Source organism: Anser cygnoides, chromosome 1, assembly GCF_040182565.1.
Source record: "Anser cygnoides isolate HZ-2024a breed goose chromosome 1, Taihu_goose_T2T_genome, whole genome shotgun sequence".
NCBI classification, from domain to species: domain Eukaryota; kingdom Metazoa; phylum Chordata; class Aves; order Anseriformes; family Anatidae; genus Anser; species Anser cygnoides.
In genome coordinates this window covers 69,372,060-69,393,756 of record NC_089873.1, presented here as the reverse complement: position 1 = coordinate 69,393,756, position 21,697 = coordinate 69,372,060, and the positions used below count along the sequence as shown (strand labels likewise).

The following is a 21,697-nucleotide window of genomic DNA, read 5'->3' as shown; positions in this document are numbered from 1 at the left end:
TGGGACCACTGAGTTCACAGTGAACCAGCAGATTGGGTTTTCTGTCAACGTAGCTTTCATCAAATACCCACTAAACACATTCTTACCTTTCTTTTTTTCATCCTGTTCTCTGATTTTGAAGTAATTGACAACAAACTTAAGGACTCACCCTTCAGATTATATTGGTTGAGGACACCACTGTAGGACTAATTTATTCTGCAACTTTGTTACAGTTCAGTTCATGCTTTGCACAAGATATTTACACCCGGACTCTCTGTAATAACTAGGCACCTAAATCTAACTGAAATGTCAAAATCCCTCTAAAGACCTCAGACTTAAACTCCGTCATGCTTCAGCTCGCTCTCACGTCTGCAACATCGGTTAGAGAGTCTATAGAGAGCAGTAGCCCATGGACCCAGATACATGTCACATTTGTACTCCAGGTTGGATTTTCTGTGGTAAGATTCAGTTTTGAATATTTCAAACACCTAGGACATTTCTGCATTAGCCTCTCATTCTTTTGTACAAGTTAGAGCAACCATTAGTAATTTCCAATATTCATAATGGATTTAATATGATAATGGCAACCATAATCAAATAAACTACACTGGGGAAGTTCTTCTAAAGGCTGAGAAGACAGAATGGGATTTATTTTGTTCTGATGAATTTTTTAAAAATGGTCACAGCAAAAGAGATAATAAAGCCCCTGTCTGCAGAGAGAAGAAATTAACATAATGGACATGCAAATTAAATACACTGAGCTATTCCACATTTCAGAAAGGAGTGCGAGAACTGGTCATCTTGGAAACTTTCTGTCACTTGGAGCAAAAAACAATTGTTTTGGTGCAGGGTGCAGCTGCAGGCTTCTTTATGAGATTTTATTTTGCCTAAAAATTGACTATTGAAGTTTATTTTCAGTGTAGAACTAGTGCAATGGAAGATAAGAAACATCCATGGTTTACATTATATGGTTTATGCTTTGGCTTTTAATTCTGTAATGTCAGAGATTAGATTAAATTAGGTGCTGCACAGAAGAGGAAAATGGTTAAGCGTTTACATAGGCTAAGGGAACAAAGTGGAATGTCATTTAGTAAGAAGTGAATTACCACTACCATTAATAATGTATGCCTAGGCATTAGCATAATGTTCTGTTATTTACCTGCTCCACTCATTGTAAAAATGACTAAAGTCATCCCTAATTTTCTTTTCCTGTCCAAGTATACATTGTTCTTTGTTATGACTCTTACCTTTTCCTCTAGATTCTTTTCTGAAAATTGTTTTGTAGAACAAAAAACATGCCACAGTTTGTCTAAATAAACTTTTACTTTGCATATAGGTATGTTTATTCAAAAAGAAGTGAAGCAAGGCTGAGAAGCATGTGCCAAACTGAAAGCAAGCTACAGGTCACATTACTAAAACATTTCTAGAGACCTTGAGAAGTCAGGAAGCATTTGTTGGTTATCTATAGATAAAAAAAAAGATATAGATAAAAAAAAAAAATCCACATTAAACACTTTATTCACCTAAGAATGAGGAAGATTGGTAATTCACATACCCAAGGTCACAGATGATGATGTTTCTGTGAAGGTTTTTTTGGTCCAGTTCAAGAAGAAGCTGAGTACAAGCTCATTCTGAAAGAAAACAAAAGTACTTTAGGGAATATCACATGTGCTCTGTTCCTTGAATAAGTTCTCTCAGAGCAGATTGCTGGTAGGCTTTTGATGCGTATATTGGAGTCAGCAATGAAGGGCAGCCTTTCCACTCTGGTCATGGGTGAGAACCCCATGGAATGATTTCTATGCAGGCACTGGGAAGACAGTGGTGCCCCTTACCACTGGCTCAGGGAGGCTGCATGGATGCTTACCTCACCCCTTTCTTTCAACACCCATCCTAATAGCAACGTGCAGTATAGGCCATATTTGCATTCTTACTGGATCTCAGTATCTCCAGTATACACATTAGCAGCTGCAACTACATTTACAGTGCAGCACATCTATGAAACAAATGCAGGATAACATCTTTCCTGAGTATTGTGCAGTCAGCGTGAAATTTGTCCTTGGCAGTGGACCAGCCCCAAGCACCTGACCTGACCTGTGCCCCACCCTCAGGCTTAGATATTGCACATACCTCACTTGGAGGCTTAATGGACACTCACACCGAAAAGGTCCATACAGAGTTAACTCCTACCAGAAATAGTCATATTTTACCAGCCTGTTTCAAAGAGTAAGCCACCTTACACACTGCCCTATCACTTTGTTTTTTTATGTACTGCCCTGTACTGCTCTAGTGAACATATATAACAGGTAGTTACACTCAGCTTTAGAGAATTAAACCAATAAACCAAATCCCCAGATTTGAGTATTGTGCAAGGCAATAAAAATATGAATTCTAAAATGAATTCTTATGATTCTGAATCAAAGGTGGACAGTAATTACATTTTATTACCTTTTTCATAAAGTCATATTTCAGAATGGCCATTCTTTAAGACCGTAAGAAATTGCTACATTCATACTGATGCCGCTTGGACTGGTGCTGTAACTAATGGGCTTAACAAGAGACTTTTCAGATTCTAGTATTAAAATGCCACCATTGTTTTGTTTTGTTCATTTTTTTTTTTCCAGGCCATGGAAAATAATGTGTCTCTTATCGACAAGATATATTTCATGTATCTTTTGTCTTGTTTCAATTTGACAAGATGCGGCATGATTTGTGAAAGGAAAGAAATAAAAGTAAGAGTTTAGTGACAAATGCAGCTAGTGAGGAGTTACTGTAAGTTCAGCAAACAGAAGAACAAACTGTATATGTGGCATGGAGATAAAATTTAGCAATCTGGATTTATTTTAGCAGTTGTCTTTTATTTTTCATTCCACTGCTTGGGATTTTTTCTCCCACATTGACACTTGCTTTAAAAAAAATCAGAAAAAAAGATAAACCAACATTTTTTTTCTTTGAATTGAATGACAAATAATTAAGCTATTATCAATGGATTGCCAATATACCTGTCCATTCTGAGCATAAGTAATTATTTTCTCATCTCATGAGGATAGGTTACAGTGGAAAGCCCATACACCTGCTTCAGCTTTTAACAGCTTTAAACAACCAAGTTACTCCCTGTGGGACATCCATTTGCTCTTTCAGCACAAGTCCCAAGGGTAGGAAATCTCAAGTGTTGAAAGAATTTTTTTGGCAGTTCAGCCTTTATTTGACAGCATGAAAATAAGCAAAGAAACTTAGGTAGCCCTTTGAATTGAAAGATCTTGAGAGAAGTGGGCAGGATGTGGAAGGAAGGATACACTGACTGACTTGAAAGAGAAATAGAAAAATTCCACACTGCGCAGCCTCGTGTTCTACTTCCTCTCTGCTTACTCTTTCAGCAATCTGAAAATAGATATAATAGTGAAAGGAGAGGTTTGTAAACAGGAGATGGGAAGATTTTTTTTCAGGAGAGAGTTCCAAATTCTCTTCCTAGAGGAAAGAACACTGAAAAAAAAATGACATTTGGTTTAAGAACACAAGCAGAATCAGTGCAGATCATACACTAGGCATGAACATAACGGGCATGTACATTGCTAGTGCCACAGCACTGATTTCAAAGTATTCCCTGTCTGTGTGTCCATTGTATTCAATTGGTATTGAAGCATGTGGGCAAGCAGCAAGGCCAGCGTTGGTAAATGGAAAGAAAAAACAGGCCAGGTTGCAGGGGCAGATTTAGCAGTCTACCAAGGGCAAAGTGCTTCAAAAACAATGGATGTGCTCTCTTACAGGTTTGCTTCAATAGGCATTTTGTACACTGCTATGTACAAGACAGCAGTTTCTCCCTGAACTGTGCTAATCTACCTACTGCAGGATACCACCATTTAGATTTCCATCAGCAAAGTATATAAGTACCTTCTTAAGTTCACCCTTCATCAGCAGATCACCAAAACACATGCTGAACTTTGCGGTGATTCCTAAATACCATTGAAGTTAATGGGACTTCAATCAATTGGACACCAGTCCAGGACTGAAGCACGTGCTTAGAGTTAAGCATACATCTAATTACATTGCTAAGCAGAACCAGGCACTTCAGAGCCTGGAATGCATGTATGGTTAAATGCACACCATATTTAGGTGGACAGAGTCTACTTCTGAACAAGCAATTTTTGTTACAAAGACGTGCAATCATAGATGGGAATCTTAAGATGCTGTGACTGTCTCAGCAGATGGGCAGGGACTGAAGATGACCACAAGAACTCACCTACCATTTTTTCCCTTAAGTTATTGTCTTTAAAACAGTAAATGGAAATTCCATAAGGTAACAGTCATTTGGGGAATTTTAGGAAAGCCTCCTACCAGTTCTCTAACCATTCTTACCTAATTAGATAACAATTTAAAAGGTAATGTTGGTATTTTTCCAGGTCACTCAAAAACATTAATCTTTTGGGGAGCAGCCAGGTACGTATAGGTGCATCAGTGCTGGTCTGGTTTGAACTCTTGCGTGACCTTTATTCAGCCATTATCTCAACAGAGATGAATTCCACCTTCACTTACACTAGGATACAGCTGAAATAAGCAATTTCAATGGCATCAGGGGAACTAGCACAGCCCTGCACCACTGTAGAATGGTAGAATTTGTCATTGCTTTCCATTAGAGCTTAACTAGAAAAGCACTCTGCTGTTAGTGAAACACAGCCAGATTTCAAGCCAGATTAAATTTCAGAAAGAAAGAAAGAAAGAAAGAAAGAAAGAAAGAAAGAAAGAAAGAAAGAAAGAAAGAAAGAAAAAGAAAGAAAGAAAGAAAGAAAGAAAGAAAGAAAGAAAGAAAGAAAGAAAGAAAGAAAGAAAGAAAGAAAGAAAGAAAGAAAGAAAGAAAAGAAAAAGAAAGAAAGAAAAGAAAAAGAAAGAAAGAAAAGAAAAAGAAAGAAAGGAAGGAAGGAAGGAAGGAAGGAAGGAAAGAAAGAAAGAAAAAAAGAGCAGTCTCTGCTTTGCTTTCAGCGCCCTTTTCAGCTGTGTTAGAGTAGATTTGGGGTCAGAGAACACCTAAGCACCTGTTATACTTAAACAGGATGGAGAAGCAGCAGGAAAGAAAGAAAACAGAAAAAGCTGACCTTGTTGCAGATATTATAACTTCAGGAAAGGACAGAGGAAAAGAGAGGACTTTGAACCCTCCCCATTTGGGCTCTGCTTGATATCTGCCTGTAGGAGTACAGGAGTGGTGGGAGTTTAAGGGACCCACATAACTTAGGTACGCTTTGTACCTTTGTGTTATATAACTCCATATGGGCACTGCCAGAGATATTTTCTCAGCTCTGTAAATCTCAAGTAGTTCCAGTGAATAAAATACAAATGAAATATGGTAAGCTCTTATCAAACTTTGTTCCTTCTACAGTGCAAACCATTAGTCACTCTAGAACCACATTGTGTGCCTGTTTTTCACTGTATGTTTGAAAATGAGTGAAAGTAATCTACAACCATTTCCATTTACATCCTCTTTAAAGCCATTTCACACAGCCTTCAAGTCAACATAAAGCTTTTTATAGAATCTATCCATACCTGATACACTGTCACTGTTTGCATACCTGATTGCACTTGGTTTATCTCTGCCCCCTAAATTTTTAGATAATTTGGAAAATTAAAGAGAAAATTTTTATAGAGATAAAACCCAATGCAGCACCTCATTTCTTCATACTAATTAGGTTACTGTGCACCTACACTTATGTTTTTTTTCCCACCAACACCAAATGTGATAAACATCTCCACTCAAACTTCCCTACCCACCACACTCACAAAACCAACCTACGTGAAAGATAAGGGATGAATAACATAAGTTTGTTTAAGGTATAACCTTAACTACATAGTAGTTTTGCAAGATCAGTATGTACATCTAGTGTCTGAGCTATGCTATCAATAACAAAATGTACAAATTAAATGCCACTTCTTTAAATGATGAGAGATGTGGAAATTATCCATAGAAAGTTATTAGCTGGCCGTTGGTACCAAATACACATCATACATTGCTTTAGATTCAGTTTTATATTTGTATTTGTAATGCCCAAGCCAGGTGCAAGTTGTCCTTTAAAGATAAGCAAGAAAACCTTCAGCTTAGTCAACATCTAAAATGCTGCTAAATGTCAGCAGGGCCAAGAGCAGACTCAATTAACAGAGCCTAACCTTGCTTTAGTGTTCACAGGGAGTGTGCAACCTCCTACAATACTACTGAAAAATGACAAGCCACTAGGGCAGTCCTAATTTATATTTGTTGAGATTTGGGCTGCAATCTCCATTCAGCCCATCACTCAGTTGGAGTTAAGAGTGAAATAGAGAAAATTGTAATAGTAGGTGGCAGCAGCTGCCTTTTGTCATAGATTTGATTTATACTGCAACAGTGTATATTTTTGTCCTCCCCCGTGTTACCAACCATCCAATTATCGTTCCTTGATGTTTCACCTATTATTTGTGGCAACAATTGGCTATTTTGCCATTTAAAGAAGCAAAACTCCATGAGTCTAAACATTGCTGGATATGTAGCCTTGCTTAGCCTGATCTAGAAGACTCAAACATATCAGCGCATGCAGCTGATCAGTCAGTCAGCAACAATGCAGCTGGCACAGAACTAAATATTTCTATGATGTGATCACACATATTGCCATTGATTTGAGGGGAGTAGAATGGAACTGAAAAAGATGCTGAAACACGTTTTTGATCATGTCCCAAATGACTCAACATGAAAATCAACTTTTGCATTTTAGTAGTTGATGTTATGAATATAGCTTGTTGTTCATGTATATAGTCTGGTGGAGTAGTTATTTATAAATGAGTGTTAACCTGAATTAAAAAAAACAACAACAACAAAAAAAAAACCACTCCTATTCCAGGCAACTCTTCAAAAAATGTCTAAAAGAAATCAGTGAATGAGGTTTATGCTCAAAGTAAGCCATAGGCTTAAAAAACTTTGAAGAGAAATGGGAATAAACACGTTTAAGCATTTAAAATAGCCCAACAGCAAATGTCTCCATCAACAGATTTTTCAGCACAGATATAATAAGGATCTGATACTAAAATTCAGAGATAGAAGAAGGTGGTTTGATGTTTCTGTTCTTTAAAGAAGAGTTTAAAGAAATACTTAATTCTATTTGAGCTACAGTACAAATGAGAAGACAGCTATTTCCCACATCCCTTCCTTCGTTCAAACCATTTAGCAGAAAAGGTCAGTGACATTCTGACCTACTCTTAATCATAACACAATTTTCATAATCAGAACTTAGTCTGGACTGAAAAGCATGCACTTAAGGCATGACTGAGGAACAAATTTGGATATAATCCAATTCACTTTTTATTTCTAGGGTTTTTAATTACTTAGCTGATAGAACCAAGCATGCAGTTGGTCCTGTGTGGACTTGACTAAACTCTCCAGTGCTGAAAAAAAGGTGGTCAGTGGTGTCCAGTCAATCAGGGTAATGTGTTTACAGTGATAGCAAGGGTATTTAATTATGAAATAAAAACTCTTTCCCTTCTTGGCTTAGTATCATCTCAAACAATGCTCCAGGATACCATAGAGCTAAAATACAGCACAGAAAAATGGTTGTGTCAAGAACATACAAGGATCCCTGTTCTACAGGCATCTAATCTTACACGATTTCTTCTCAAATTTCAGAATGAATTATTTAGTCCTACATAGTTTTACTCTTTCATAGGAATGACAGTTTGGTAAAGCTTGAGAGCAGACATCTCCCTAAATGGTTTTGGTCAGGTTGTCTAGCAATTTGAGAAAAAGGATAAATTTGAATGTAAAGTGGTCCTATGCATGTAAAGAGACAGAATAATTGTGTTTATTTTTATCAAGAAAGCCTCCTAACTTGGCTTTCTGCTCAGAGTAAAATCAAGAAGACACTATGACACTTTTGAAAGAGTCATGCCAAAAAGAAAAAGTGAAAAAGTAGCCTTCAGCTGGGAGTACAAAGGAAATTACCCACTGACTGGTCTCCTTGTTCTAAGTGGGTAAGAATACATCAGTGTTTTCTGAATTTCTTACATCTCCCAGCAGCGGAAGCATATTGAAATAACACTAATTATTCAATGTTTATAGAGTATCAATAATTTTAAAGGTTATCACCGAGAATTGCAAGTTAGATGCATGAGGGTTAGCAAGATGATTTCCAGCATGCAACAGCACTTTATAGATGGCAACAATCTGCTCATTACTCCATTTTACTATCATGCCCCCTCCAAGTCCTGCACACCAGCTGTTTTAAGCAAGTAATTGTTTTATCCTCCTCACGGTTTACCAGTACAGGCTGTACCAGACTTGAATGGTTTTTAGCAGCTGAACAGTCCAGCATGTCTGTATACCCCCACTGGACCAGTTTAGAGCCACACCAGCATATGTTCTCAAACAGATATGCTCACATTTCCCTACAAATACCCTATTCATCGTTGTATCCTAGTGTCTCAGCAGCAACACTGGGGGAACTTAACCATCTCCACAGGTGTGCACTGCAGGACCATAAAGGGAGGAGGCAAGGAATTAGGAAGCCCATTGCAAGGCAGCATGCTCAGGCTGATTATTAGACTGTTCACAGACCATAGAGCAGGACGGAGAGGAGAGCTTCTGTGTGTGGTTAGAAAGCGTTTTTATTACCATCCCAGGACTTTAAACAGTCTGATTTTTCAACCGTAGATTAGACTTCAACACAGCAGTGCTTGGCCCAAATTGAAAATTCATGTACCTTACAGCAGCCCAGAGAACAGCAGAAGATAGAGAGCTCTCCATTTCTAGGTCACTGGCTTATATCAGTTTTTCTTCCACTGTGACCAAAAGGTGCTAATGTAAAACAAACCCATGACTCTACCTTGAGTGACAGAGTTTACACAACAATTAACCTCAACCCGTAGAGTTTATTTGGTAAGGTCAGTCAGGAGAGCCAAGCACAAGTCAGCTGTCCATGTTAAATTAAGTGCAACTCTGTGACACACATATAATCTATCACTGGAAATCTTCTCAATTTCAACTTGGCACATAATTTTTATTAACAGTAATAAGCAAACTCCTGTTTGGTTTACATATGGACAATTTTCTCTTTTATCTTTACTATGTAATCACAGCTGGGAAAGTTATAAAGGTAGGCAGTAAACATTTTTCTCCTCTTGCAAGATGTTTGAAATTTTGAAGAAAAAATATCCCATCATATCCCTCTTTTGGCACCCTAGACTGTTGACATTATTAAACCAAACCAGCTTGCGTTTGTGCTATAGCCCTGAGGCAATGGGACATGACAAGGCCCATCTGGCAGAAGCCCAGGCTCTGCTAAAGAATGTGCTACCAGTGAAATAGCAGAAACAATATAGGAGATCACACCCCAGCTCCCTTGAATTTATTAGACTCCACATAACCATAGGGTCCAATCTTTCCTGTCCATCCAACAGCTTTCCTGTCTATTGCTGCTCACAGGAAGACACTTTTTCTCAGACCCAGTAATTGACCATTCAACTTCTGAAGTTATGCAGCATAATTTAACACACTCCCAGGATGCAAAAGCTTCCTAGATGTCCTTGGCCCAGTGTTTCACAATGTTGAGGTGCATAAGGCTTTGTCCTGGGCCAGACAGTGAAGAGTCAGTTTTTGTTATTATTGTGACTGTCCATTTGGAAATAGGAGGAAAACATCAAATCTTAGAAAACAATGATGAATAAAAAGCTGCCAATTTGAATGGGCACAATGTATCACTCTGATAATGAAATATTCTGATTTTGCTTTGTTTGCAAAAGTTTCTTCTACACATTACTTAAATTTTGAAATGAAGAGGTAGCTCTGTGCTGAAAGAATGGAACTTTTCATTTAAAAACTGTCAAAATCAGACTTTTCAATATTTCAAAATTTACTCCTTTTTTTAGACATTACATTTCTCAGAACCCACTCCTTATTGTCAAAAATACAGTGAATCACTACTTTTGGATGGCAGCAAAGGAAGAGAAGTTATTTTGAAAAACACCCTGACAGGTCTAATAAACTATTTTTCAGTCATTCTTGTCTTTGTCTCAAGCTCTGACGAATGCTACAATGGATCCATCTTAAAATGGGTGCATCAGAAGTGTCATTTATGGCATTTAGTTTTTCAAATGAGGCAGTGGAAAGCTTCCTGATTCTTTTGGTACTATGCTACTAAAAGTCATGTGCAAATAAAATAAATACTGGAAGTGCTCACATTTGCCAGTTTGATGGGTCCACTTAATAGCTGCTTCAGATAGAGATTCAAATCCTTCACTCTTTTATGTTCAAGATCTGCAAAAGGCCATGAGTTGGGAAACCTGCAAGAGAAGAGTATTTGTAATTATTACTCTTGTACTGTATTTGCTGAAAACATTTCCAGCTCTACTTAACAGAACAACATTAACTCTTTCTAAGATGTTTTGCTGGCAGGTGAAGGGATGGGTAGTTTACATAGGATTGTTTACTCTCTGCTTCTGGTTCTTTTCTGATAATAATTTGCTAATATTCTGTTTCATACTGTACCCTTTTTTTCTGTCTAAATCATTACATTTATTTTACATATACACACACACACATATATACACATTAAAAACCTTAAAAGGCACTTACATGCATTTTAGGGTATCTAAATACCTCTAAAAATTGGTCCTTTATGACTGTAGGAAAACATTACCCTCTCCATTTTTTTGCACAGTTCATAGCACAACAGATTTGATCTCAGACCAAGGCTCGTACTACACAAAGCCTTGCCATACAATAATGAATACCAAAGCCCTACAGCAACAATGTGACATTTTATGAATACACCAATGCTTTTTTTCTTTTATTATTATTATTTTTTTATTTTTAACCTTAGCTATTTAGAGTGTAGATAAATTTTTCAGACGAGGTCCCTGATCCTGAATGCAATTTCAGGCACTACTATAGTAAAAATAATATATGAAAAAAAACTATCATCACAATTAGAAAATCGATCCCAACAAAAGCAATAACAACAATAATAGCAATGTTCTGTATAATTTTTATTAAGATGAATTTCACTTACTAAATAAACCATGTAGGCACAGGATGGCTTTATATCAATTTTCAAATGCTATGGTGAATTAAAATGTCAAAACCTGACTTTTTTTTTCACTTGAATCATCTTTGTGTTTTAGATATAACATGTTAGATCAGTCAAAAAGTGAGATTTTTAACAATACACATAATCAATTTACATTAACTTTGCCCTGACAAGGACTCTTTCTGTCAGGTTGAAGGATCATTAGAAAAGCTACCTATGCTGAATTGCATGTAATGGGTTTTATGATATAGATTACTAATATTGGGATTGCTAAACTAATATTATACTTTACGTCCACTGATCTATGTAATACAGAATAGCAGAAATATTGATCTGGTCATACTTCATGTTACATCACCACTGCAAACACTTAACCATGTATTGTTTACAAACCTCTTTTTCCTGATACAACCTGGTTTATCCAGCAGACCTGAAGTGATATCTGAAGGCTTCAGACAAATGACTAAAGAGCCAGCTAGCAGCAAAATACACTGAAAATAGACATTTGCCCAGCCTTTTGAAAGACAGCTGGTCAGATCCTACTTTGAATAGGTTTTACCCAATTCCACAGCTCAGTGACAAGATGTCATCAGCTTTTCAAAAGCCAGCCAAATAGCAACACACGGAGCAGTGGATTCCCATCCCCAGAGAGGAACACTGGCCACCATTGCAAACCACCCAGCTGTAAAAATGGCACAGCAGCCTCACCTAGTGAAGATAAAATGACCAAAGACAATTAAGCCACAGTTTTTGTTACCAAGAGATTCAAGGTAATTAGATTTCATGAATTGTAATTAGATCTGTTTTTTTTTTTTTTTTTTGCTTGTTTTGTAGCAGAAGGCCTTTTATGAAGAGAATACTGATTAATAAGGATATTGTAATTCTTTATGAGAGGACAGGTCTTTAGCCATCTTGTGTAATACTTCTGAGGAAGAACTTAACACTGGTATAACTTAGTCTGCAATTAAAATGGCAAAGGGCCAGGATGATAGCAGCATAGCCTTTTGATTATTTTTGCCTGTATCATGGAAAGATCAGGGCTCAGTTAGGCACTGTAAAAATGGACAGTGAGAGGCAATTCTTGCCTGAAGAAATTATAGTAGTAGGGGATGTGACATGACCCAGAATCATGACATATGTGTGCTGTACACATAAAATTAGAACCCAGGTCATTTGACATATATAGACAGGCTGTGAACGTTTTGGGCTCCTCTAGGGCACAAAAGGGACTTCTTTCAAGAGATGGTAGGGAGGATCTGTTTGGAAGCAGCACAAAATAAATGAGGCTGCATAACACAAAGAGAGGACTCTGTAAAATGTTGGCCCTCAGAAGATGCATCCTAAGCACAGTGGCCAAACTGAAGACAGATACATGCATTATCTGTAACTTCAGAGACAGCTGATTGATAGCACCCATAACTCTCTGCTGCAGTGAAGGACAATATGAACCTTGTAGTAGAACTGAACAGTTCTTTAAAGTGACTTCATGCTTTTGCTGAATTGTGCCTGTGGCTGAAATGGACTTTGCACTTGTGACCATGCTTGTGTTAGGAAAGGTTAAGCTTCCAAGTTGATTTTGAGCTTTACATCTAGTTTAAAGAGATCAGAAAAATATAAAGCTGGGCCATTTACAGACATCCTGGGTACCAGATCCCATTTCCTACCAATTGAAGTTTGAAGAACATTTCCATGTATAAACTGTTATTTAAATGGTTTTATGAGTGAAAAGACTTTTGGTTAAAAAACAAACAAACAAAAAAAACCAAACACAACAATAACAAACAACAGCAACAAAAAACAACAACAAACCAACAAACCAAAGACAGTTAATACTTTGTTTAAAACCAAATAAGAGAGAAGATGCCAGAGTGCAAGGGCTTGTTTGGGGAAGCTGTGCTTTGAATTATAAATATGGGATGAAAGTTTACATGCAATAGCAAAATTTTACATGCTGAGAACTCTGAGCTTCTGCCTTTAGTTTCTTGTGACAACAATACGAAGCAAGGTTTTTCCCTTCCTTTGGTGCTTCTGGTATTGGCCAGTGCTAGGGGCCTGCATCACACAGACTAATGGTCTGATATGGTATAGCGGTTCCAGTGAGAACTTCATATATAGAAATAGCTTAGTTTTTACTCTCTGGGCTGCACTAGAAGCCTCCAAATGACAAAGCTACATCAAAATTAAAAAAAAAATAATCAAGATGTTAGCATATGAACATTCATATAAAGAAACATCAGAAAATGAATGACTTTAACACAGTCTTGGGGAAAGATCATAGAGTGACAGGTTACTGCTGGGACAGAATTTTGGCAATAAAGTTCTGAAGCTCTTAGAAAGCTTCAGTATACGTAGATTAACCTTCCGTGAGTCCTGGAACTCTCATTTGCATTAAAAAATATTATAAGTGATTTTAATAAAGGTAGATTTAGTGAAAAATAGCTAGTGCGGTTTTTGAAATTCACTACAGGATTTCTGAGGTCTGTGCACTTCTAGAAAGGAATATATTTTCCTTCAAGGGGATGTCTTCACTGAAAAAAAAAAAAAAAGAAAAAAAAGAAAGGAACCAAAACAAACCAAACAAGTCATAAAAAGCTACTTGAATAATTTATTCTGCAAACGAATAGTTTGCATGCAAATGGCTGCAAATCAAGACCGTGATTCAAGCACTTTAGGTGTTCAGTGAAATTCCAGTTCTGACCAACTGCTGCAGCAAGCTCACGTGGATAGTCATAATGAGTCAAACTGTAGCCAAACTCCCTCAGTTATGGGAAAGATTCTCTAGAATTAACCAATCTAAAGCCATTTAACTGAATAAATCTCACAAACTCAAGGAAATATCAAATTAGGCTGAAATGCATTGAATTTATTTTGTAAGTCAAGATCATGTTGATTACAGCTATTTATCTCAGGTCAAACATCAAAGACCTTTCTATCTTTCGAGTGTATCACTGGAATCTCATCTTGGTTCAGGTAAAGTATTTATCTTTATGGTCAGCTTTTTGCTTTACCGTTGGTTGAGCTTGAAGAGGTGCTTGTATTAGGTAAGCCAGTATGACTGTTTAGAAGTTTGTTCTCAATAGCGTATAAAATATAAAGTATATGATATTTGTAGAATACATTACTCCACTTATATTACCAAAACCATGGAAAATTATTATATAAAGTAAAGCTGTTTCATGTAAGACAGAAATATGAAGCTATGAAGATGTATGCTTCAGAATATTCAAAGCAGGAATGAACATGTACATCAATAAAAAGGAATATTCAGAATTATTGCAACTAATGATGGCTTATTTTTCAAGACTTATTAAACTATTATTATTGAGTGATGCAAGGCATAAAGTATTGTTTTAAGGGACTGGGAGAGCAAGGAAGGTTATTGAGTATTTCTCAGCTGAGGACTATGTGCATCTTTTTGTAAAAAGTTGATCGTGCCTGTCAGTATCAGAGATCATCTTGTTTTTGTTTGGAGACAGTGTGAACATTCCTACATTGTTTTAATATACTGATTTTGCACAATGTTTTGACCAGCATCATGCAGAAAATAAAAACAACTGAAGTCTCTATCATGCCTTTAATGAAGTCAATACCATTTACCCTTTGATTTCAGAAATATCTGTCAGGCCCAAACTGTTCCCCTCTTCTATTCCCATTATAAGGACGAATAAAATATATAAAAGTTGGACTGTCACAATGGTCTATGATTCAGTTTCTTCTAGGCTGAACAGAAAGGTTGATAGAATATGTCTCATTGCCTTTGTGTTTCTAAAAATGTCTGCCATACATTTTCTCACATTTTTATCTCTGCACAGAGAGAACCATTTAACATTCACTAATATGCTGCCTTACTCTGGGAGTGCCTCTGATGGAAACTGCTTCTGGAGATGGCTGTGAAGTTTTGAGAACTGGTCAAATGATTTCTCCACAAAAGTGACCACATTGCAGGTTTGCACCACCTGGACTAGATATAGCTGTATTGGGGAAAAAGGAGAGGCAGAAAAGAGAAATGATCAGAGAGGAAAATTAAAAAAAAAAAAAAGTACAAGTGAAAATATAGGGTGATTTTTACAAAGAAAACCTTTCTTTAATGTAGTGCCAAGTGCCACAGAATTCAGTTAGTAATTTATAGTCTTTGCTACACAGGAGGAACTTGCCTGGATAGCATACAACTCAAACACTGAAAGATCACTGTAGTGCGTAAAAACTAATAATGCACCATTAAAGCATCATGTAACAGTCTCCAATTTCTATTAGGCTTCCTAATTTCGTGCCATGCTTTCCTCCTGGATGCTTTAATTAGCTCTTGATTTATTTTTCACTACAGGGCACGAACTTTTCTCCTTAATGGCTCCCTGCTAATAGCTGTCTGCCTGGTGTTCTTTCTCTCTGCTACCTCATTGGCACTGCTGTGATCCTTTCAATGTGGCAAAAGCACACCTTATATAAAAGAGGAGGAAGAGTATATAAGCTCACAAAAGAGTCATTGAAGATCAAGTGAAAAAGACAACACGTACGGAGTCAGACTTTTTGTTGAACCCCAAAATGGTGGCTCTTGCAATTGACTTCTCTGTGTTCAGCATCATCCATTCCTGGGGGACAGTCTCTGGAGCTGGAGGCTTTGCAGAGCCTGTCACTGACATCTGTGCAAGTGTGTGGATCAAGTTATTGAGCTTAACGGGAAAACACTCCAAACTTTCCTTTATTTTCCTGAAAAACAAACAGAAGAGGTGCTATTTATGTATCTGGATCCCATTTCTTGATTCTTGGTTTCACAGATACAAGAACCAAAAAAACCCCATACCTAAACCTACCTCACATGAATATGTACCATATGCACACCACTGACCACTATTTGCAGCAATACATTTCCATCCCTCGAACCCCACTGTTTTGAGGACCACTCCTGCTGTAGCTTCTCATGACTGACCTTGGGGTAGTTATTCTTCATAATCTGGATACACCCAGCCTATCAGACGAGAGACAGCCAGAACATTTCCATGTGTGTGTTGAGGAATTCCAGGTTAGAACAACATGTGCTCACTTTAAAAGGGACAGAAGATTGTCTTTGCATTTTCATTACATTAATCTCACAAGGACATTAATCTCACATATGTTTGCACAAGGCTAAACATCTCTTGCATCCAATTTTTAATTTAGTTGTGTGTGTCTTGTTAAATACCCTACACAATCCTTATAAGCCCAATCTTTGTGGAACAGCTTAAGATGTATATATTTATTAATTTTTTTTTTCTCTTCTCCTATCTCCTCCCATCTCATCCCTGTGTGAGAGGAACCAGAACATACTACTGATTTCCTAGTTTTGAGATCTTTCATCAGAAAAGACACAATGGAAAGAAAAATTACTAGATATACATGCAGATATGTAGTGCAAACTTGTTTTAACATCAAAGTGAACTTGACTTGAGAAATAACACTGCAAGATAATCACTGGTCTTTGAAGAGCAATATGCAGTGCTTATTAGAAAACACTTGCCCTTCTGAATTCAATTGCTGGTTAAAATCTATTTAAAATGTGTTACTATTTTTTTTCTATTTCCACGCTTAGTTCTACAGCTCTCTGAAGACATTCTGGATGGGTTTTATGTTATAGAACAACATCCTATTAGTTTCAGGCCATATAGTAGCAAACCTCTATCAAATTGTCTGGTGTTATCCCCACTCCCCATTTTGGACTATATCTAACTAGCTTACAGGAATTGACAATACCCTTAACCACCTTCATCATTGCCTCTTTGAAGCTGAGCAAATGCTTCATCTGTCATTTAAAATTAAATTCTTATTCACAAGTTTCTCTGTGTGGGCTGGATTGCATACTACAATCAATTGAAATCAACTCCATTCATCACATTAGCCTAATTTTCATGATCTCAGACATTCTGGCTAAAGACTGTAGCTTTACAGATGCCACCATACCAAAAAGAATATTCTACCTGCAGCTAGCTCCCCAGCTTGCTCCCCCAACCTGAGATCTCATTCAAAATACCATGTGAACTCATCATACACCAATTAGGCATACTAAACTAAGGAAATGAGATGTATATGTTTTTCTTAATGTAATGGCATGAGAGGTATCTCTGAATTGATTTAGTTCATTATCTTAATTATTAATTACATTCTTCAGAAACAAATACATACAGACTATTTAATAAATGACACAAATTAACACTCAAATTGAAAACAAGAAAATAAATCTAATTTCAAAATATTAGTACAAAATCACTGATTAGTTAGGCCACATCTGAGGTGAACATTTCTTTTTTAACTCTTACGTGTCTAATTTAATGTTTAGTTTAAACACTTGCTAAATCACTGAGACATGATTTAGGTTATAGAATCTGTAAATTGGCCATATTATAGCAAAGCGATCAGGGAATTTGCAATGTTACTATAAGAGGCATGCTCACTTTGCAACTAAATACAGTGCATTTTAATTCACATAAAACAGGTCTCTGCTTATAAATTAGTATTAATTCAGACATCATCACTATCACAGAGCAGCTGATATTGGAATACTACTATTTAAACAATTCAGTATTTTAATAGTTTGTAGTTTTTTCCATGGATCCATTAAGCTTCTAAAATGCTTTTAACACTTAGATTGCTAATCATATGCCTTCTCTAAACTGAAACAGAGGCTTTTGTTAATGCTGCATCACTTGTCAGTGTTTAAAGGGAAACATTTAAAATAAAATAAAGCCAGAATTATATATAGTTTTTGCCCTCTCTACATACTCTGCTTTCTCTGTATGTGGTCTCTCTGTTATAATAGAAAGCATTAAGCAATCAGTATGTCCTGTCATTAAGAATGAGTTTAAAAGGCCTCTTTGCTATTCTGATGACATCTCAGAGTGTGTCTTCACAGCAAGGTAGAACAACTACAGTTAAAATCCTCTGAATTTTCTTTCAAGGGTGAACAGGCTTAAGAAAACTCTCTATTCCACAGCTTCCCAAAGCTTCCTAACTATGTATGGAACAGTGATGTACATCAAACTCATGTATCATCTTTTTAAATTTTGTGTTTTATTTTTGGTGTATATTACATCACTGACCCAGTTTACCACATTGTGGCAATCTGATTCCCCTTTCTGCCAGCATTTTTTAAACTCATCCTAAGAATCTGCACTAGAACCTTCTCCTTGAACTCTCTCAAATGCTTTCTCTTCTCTTCAGCCCCATTAAGTTTAGCCACTGGTGAAGAATTTGTTAAGAATGGTTATCATTTACTGAGATCCTCTTGCTCCCTAGATCACTACCACTTTTGCTGTGCCTATAGCTGGCTCTGTCCTCACAATGATATCACTGTGGATCATAACATTTCTAAAACAAAATTTGCTGGCAGCAACATTTCATTTGCATCTGTTCATTTGATGCAGGTTTACCAAGACCTTTACAAACTACCTGAGTGCAGCTGAAAGAGAGTTTAGTATAGTAGTTTTGTCTATGTTCCATTAGAAGTCACCAGCTGTCACTGTTTTTTCAGCTGTTTGGAAGATTTCTTGCTGGAATATCTGCAGTCACCTCAGAAACAGGGGTTGTACGATCATTTTAAGATTAGTGTCATGTTTTGAAACGAGTTACTGTGAATTGTCCCGTTTCGCAGCTGTTGGCATTTGTGGTTTGGAGTGGATACATTTGACCTAGGCAATGGCAGGTACCTAATAAATAATAAAAAAGTAAAGATGGCAGCTGACCTAAGCAGCACCCCTCAATCAAGCAACTGAAGATATGCAATGGTGCTTCGCTGGTAATTGCCAGATCCACAGTGCCTCTCTTAATCATGCATTTCTATAAGTGAGTTAGATTGTATACTACAATCAATTGAAATCAACTCCATTCATTGCATTAGACTAACTTTAATACCTTAAAAATAATTTTAAATACGCATCACTTTACATGCATATTAAAAATGTCAGGCAGCAGTCGACACCATGCTGACATTTGAAGATATCTGCAGAAAACCAACGAGGAAATTTATATCCAGAAGTAGGATGGCTTTCTTTTTTCATTGTTATAACTGAGTTGTGACGGAATGAGGAAAGGAGGGAGGGAAAAGGATCAAATTGAGTTTCAAGGATCAAACTGAGTTCAGGGCAGATGCTGGAGAGACAACAATGTTTCATTTGGCACTAGGTGCACAGAAATGACAAGCAAACACAGAAACTCTTGTTTAACTCTCAATCGGAGCACTGTTTATTCATGATCTGAGAGTGTGACCTTCCAGAAGGCTGCAATCTGTGAGCTTCAGCACTGCTGCTCATCAGCTCGTAATAGTGAACTGACCCAATATGAGAAGAGAACAATACACAAATGAGACCACAGATTACTGAACATGTCTTAATTCAAAAATGAGAGCAAAAGAATTTGGTAAAACACTGAATACTTTAGAATCCTGAAAAAGGATTTGGACGTTAAAGTCCAAACTCTGGTATCATTATCCCGTTGGCTAAAAAGGTGAAGGGCAAAGAAAAAATTAACATTGTTTTGCCAAGAATATTCGTGGCATCATTCATCATTTTATGCTGCTTTTAAGCGACAGTGGAGGCAATATCAGTACTATTGCTCAAATCAAACTCAGACAATTGCTAAAAGTAACCTATTTCTACAGAAATACAGAAATATTCTTCTCCTATTTCCACTAGCAGAAGTTTTTTTATTTTATTTTTTTTCAGCAGATACATTATATGATTGAAACTTAAAGATCACAATAAATACTTTCCATTTAGAACAACAAATAACTCTTGGCAGCTTTTAACATTCCAATGACCACATTTATTTCTAGAAATGAACATTTTCAAAACAATAAAATGTTTACAGAAGTAATTGTGGAGAGAAAGCAGCTATGAATTTCAAAGGATTTGAAGGCTACTGGAAGTTATGCTAATAAACAGAACTTCCAATTTCACTTGCTTTCTAAGGACAACCTGAAAAGTATGGAGAGACCACAAGAAGTGTGGGATTTGATTTTTTTCTCACCTGTGCTTTCTGTACAAAAAGGAATTAGGGAGGAATTTTTCTGAAGGACGGGAATAAGGACAACATAGGTAATGCAAAGCTCACAAAAATCTCAAAATATTAACATTCCTAGGAGCAGGTCAGAAAATGCTTACATTGACGGTAAGTCCTGAATAGATCTAGGTATCAAGCCATACCAAAGACTACCTGGAAACATTTTTCAGAAGTTAAAATACTACTAGACATGAAAATTGGCATTCTGCCTATGTTTAAACATGTAGAAGTGTTAGCTAATACATGCTTTGAATTAACACAAATTATGTTCAAACATGAATACAAATTAGAATTAAAACAAAACAAAACAAAACACGAACAACATGAAGTAAAATGAGATCTATAGAATTCATGAGCTGATGAAAAGACACCTTGTACTTACAAACGAGTATATATGATACAAACATACACTAAGGGTATTAAAGAAGAAAATATGCAACCTACCAATATCTGAGTTTTCTACATGATATAATGATCTCTATGACCAATAAGAAATTCAAAGGAAATTAGAACAATAGCCCTAGAGTTCACTAAAAGCATTATAGCAGAAAATACAGTTTCAAATAAGATCTGAGGCCACAGCACTGCACAGATCTGCAGCATGGCGTTACTTTTATTGGTAAGCAGGACTTGAGGGTCAATTCCCACTCTGAAGTCCTGCACTTTCCTCAGCCTCAAAACTCCATAACCACCTCACCCACTTCCAAGAAAGAGTATGGAGCTCTTGTCCTGAATGCTGCCCTCATCCTTTATCTTCTGTCTAAGCAAGACTGCATTGAATTTAACCCTAACCATAACCTTATTCCTACCCAACTGAAAAGCATTATAATGCTTTTAACCTCCAGAAGAGTGCTAGGCACTGGCTCTGAGCTTTGCATGACACTAATTCAATTTTCACTCTGAAGACTCACATTTCCTTATTTGTTATGTATAACCTAGTCTTTTTTTCTCTAATTAAGTGAAATGGCTTTTCTACCCATGAGAAATAAACACATCCACCCAAACTATGACAGATTCAAGACTTTTACATTTTAATTAGAAGCTGCATGTTTCCTCTTTCAAGTGGAAATGTAAGTCTGTAATTTGGGAATATGTAAAATTTTAAAGGAAAGGATAATGTAGGAGTTGACGGTAAATGTGAAGCTGTAATTAAATTTTAAAATAAACCAATCTTGTTAAGGGGCAATAGGGAAAGCATATGAGAAAACAAGAGTTAAAGGAGAGAAACCTCAGTGCTCTGCTGTGTGCAAAGTGATGGAACGATTGCTCTTGCCTCAAGGCAGTTTGCGCGGTGCAGAGAATTATGCTGCCTTATGGAACTGTCCTTTAGGGCTTTGAGTTTGGAAAGACTGTGAATTGGACGTGCCCTGCACATGCACAAGAAGAAGAGGTCAGAAGGGTGTGACTTGCTGTGCATGTGTATGCAGTGTCCAGCATGCTGTGAATTCAGACTGTCCTTTGCAAATGATGTTGTTGCACAGGACAGGTTCTGACAGGGAGAGATTTTCTCATACTGTGCCTAGAATGAGAAAGTGAGTTTCCAAATCCATTCAGTTTCCATTGACTCAATATAGAGCATCATCAAATTAACAGTTGGAAATATATGTACTACAGAGGCCTGTCCCAAAAGATCACAACTGCAGGCTTCCAACTGATTTTTA

At 36.8% G+C, this 21,697-nt stretch overlaps 1 protein-coding gene across 6 annotated transcripts in view; it reads right to left on the bottom strand.

Annotated features, from left to right (window-relative positions):
* Positions 1–21,697, bottom strand: part of PIK3C2G (phosphatidylinositol-4-phosphate 3-kinase catalytic subunit type 2 gamma) — a 213,065-nt gene that overhangs the window by 31,378 nt on the left and 159,990 nt on the right. For 5 of the 6 annotated variants that reach the window (XR_010832254.1, XM_013172899.3, XM_066999226.1 and 2 more), the window contains 4 exons: positions 15,524–15,716; positions 14,859–14,980; positions 10,161–10,263; positions 1,535–1,610 (listed from right to left, as the gene is read on the bottom strand). Coding sequence is in view for 5 of the 6 variants with exons in the window: in XM_013172899.3 (XP_013028353.2) it covers positions 1,535–1,610; positions 10,161–10,263; positions 14,859–14,980; positions 15,524–15,716 (494 nt within the window). In the remaining variant the exon portion in view is untranslated. Of the gene's footprint in view, positions 1–1,502; positions 1,611–10,160; positions 10,264–14,858; positions 14,981–15,523; positions 15,717–21,697 lie in introns of all 6 variants that reach the window. The other variant, XM_066999235.1, reaches the window with a different exon arrangement.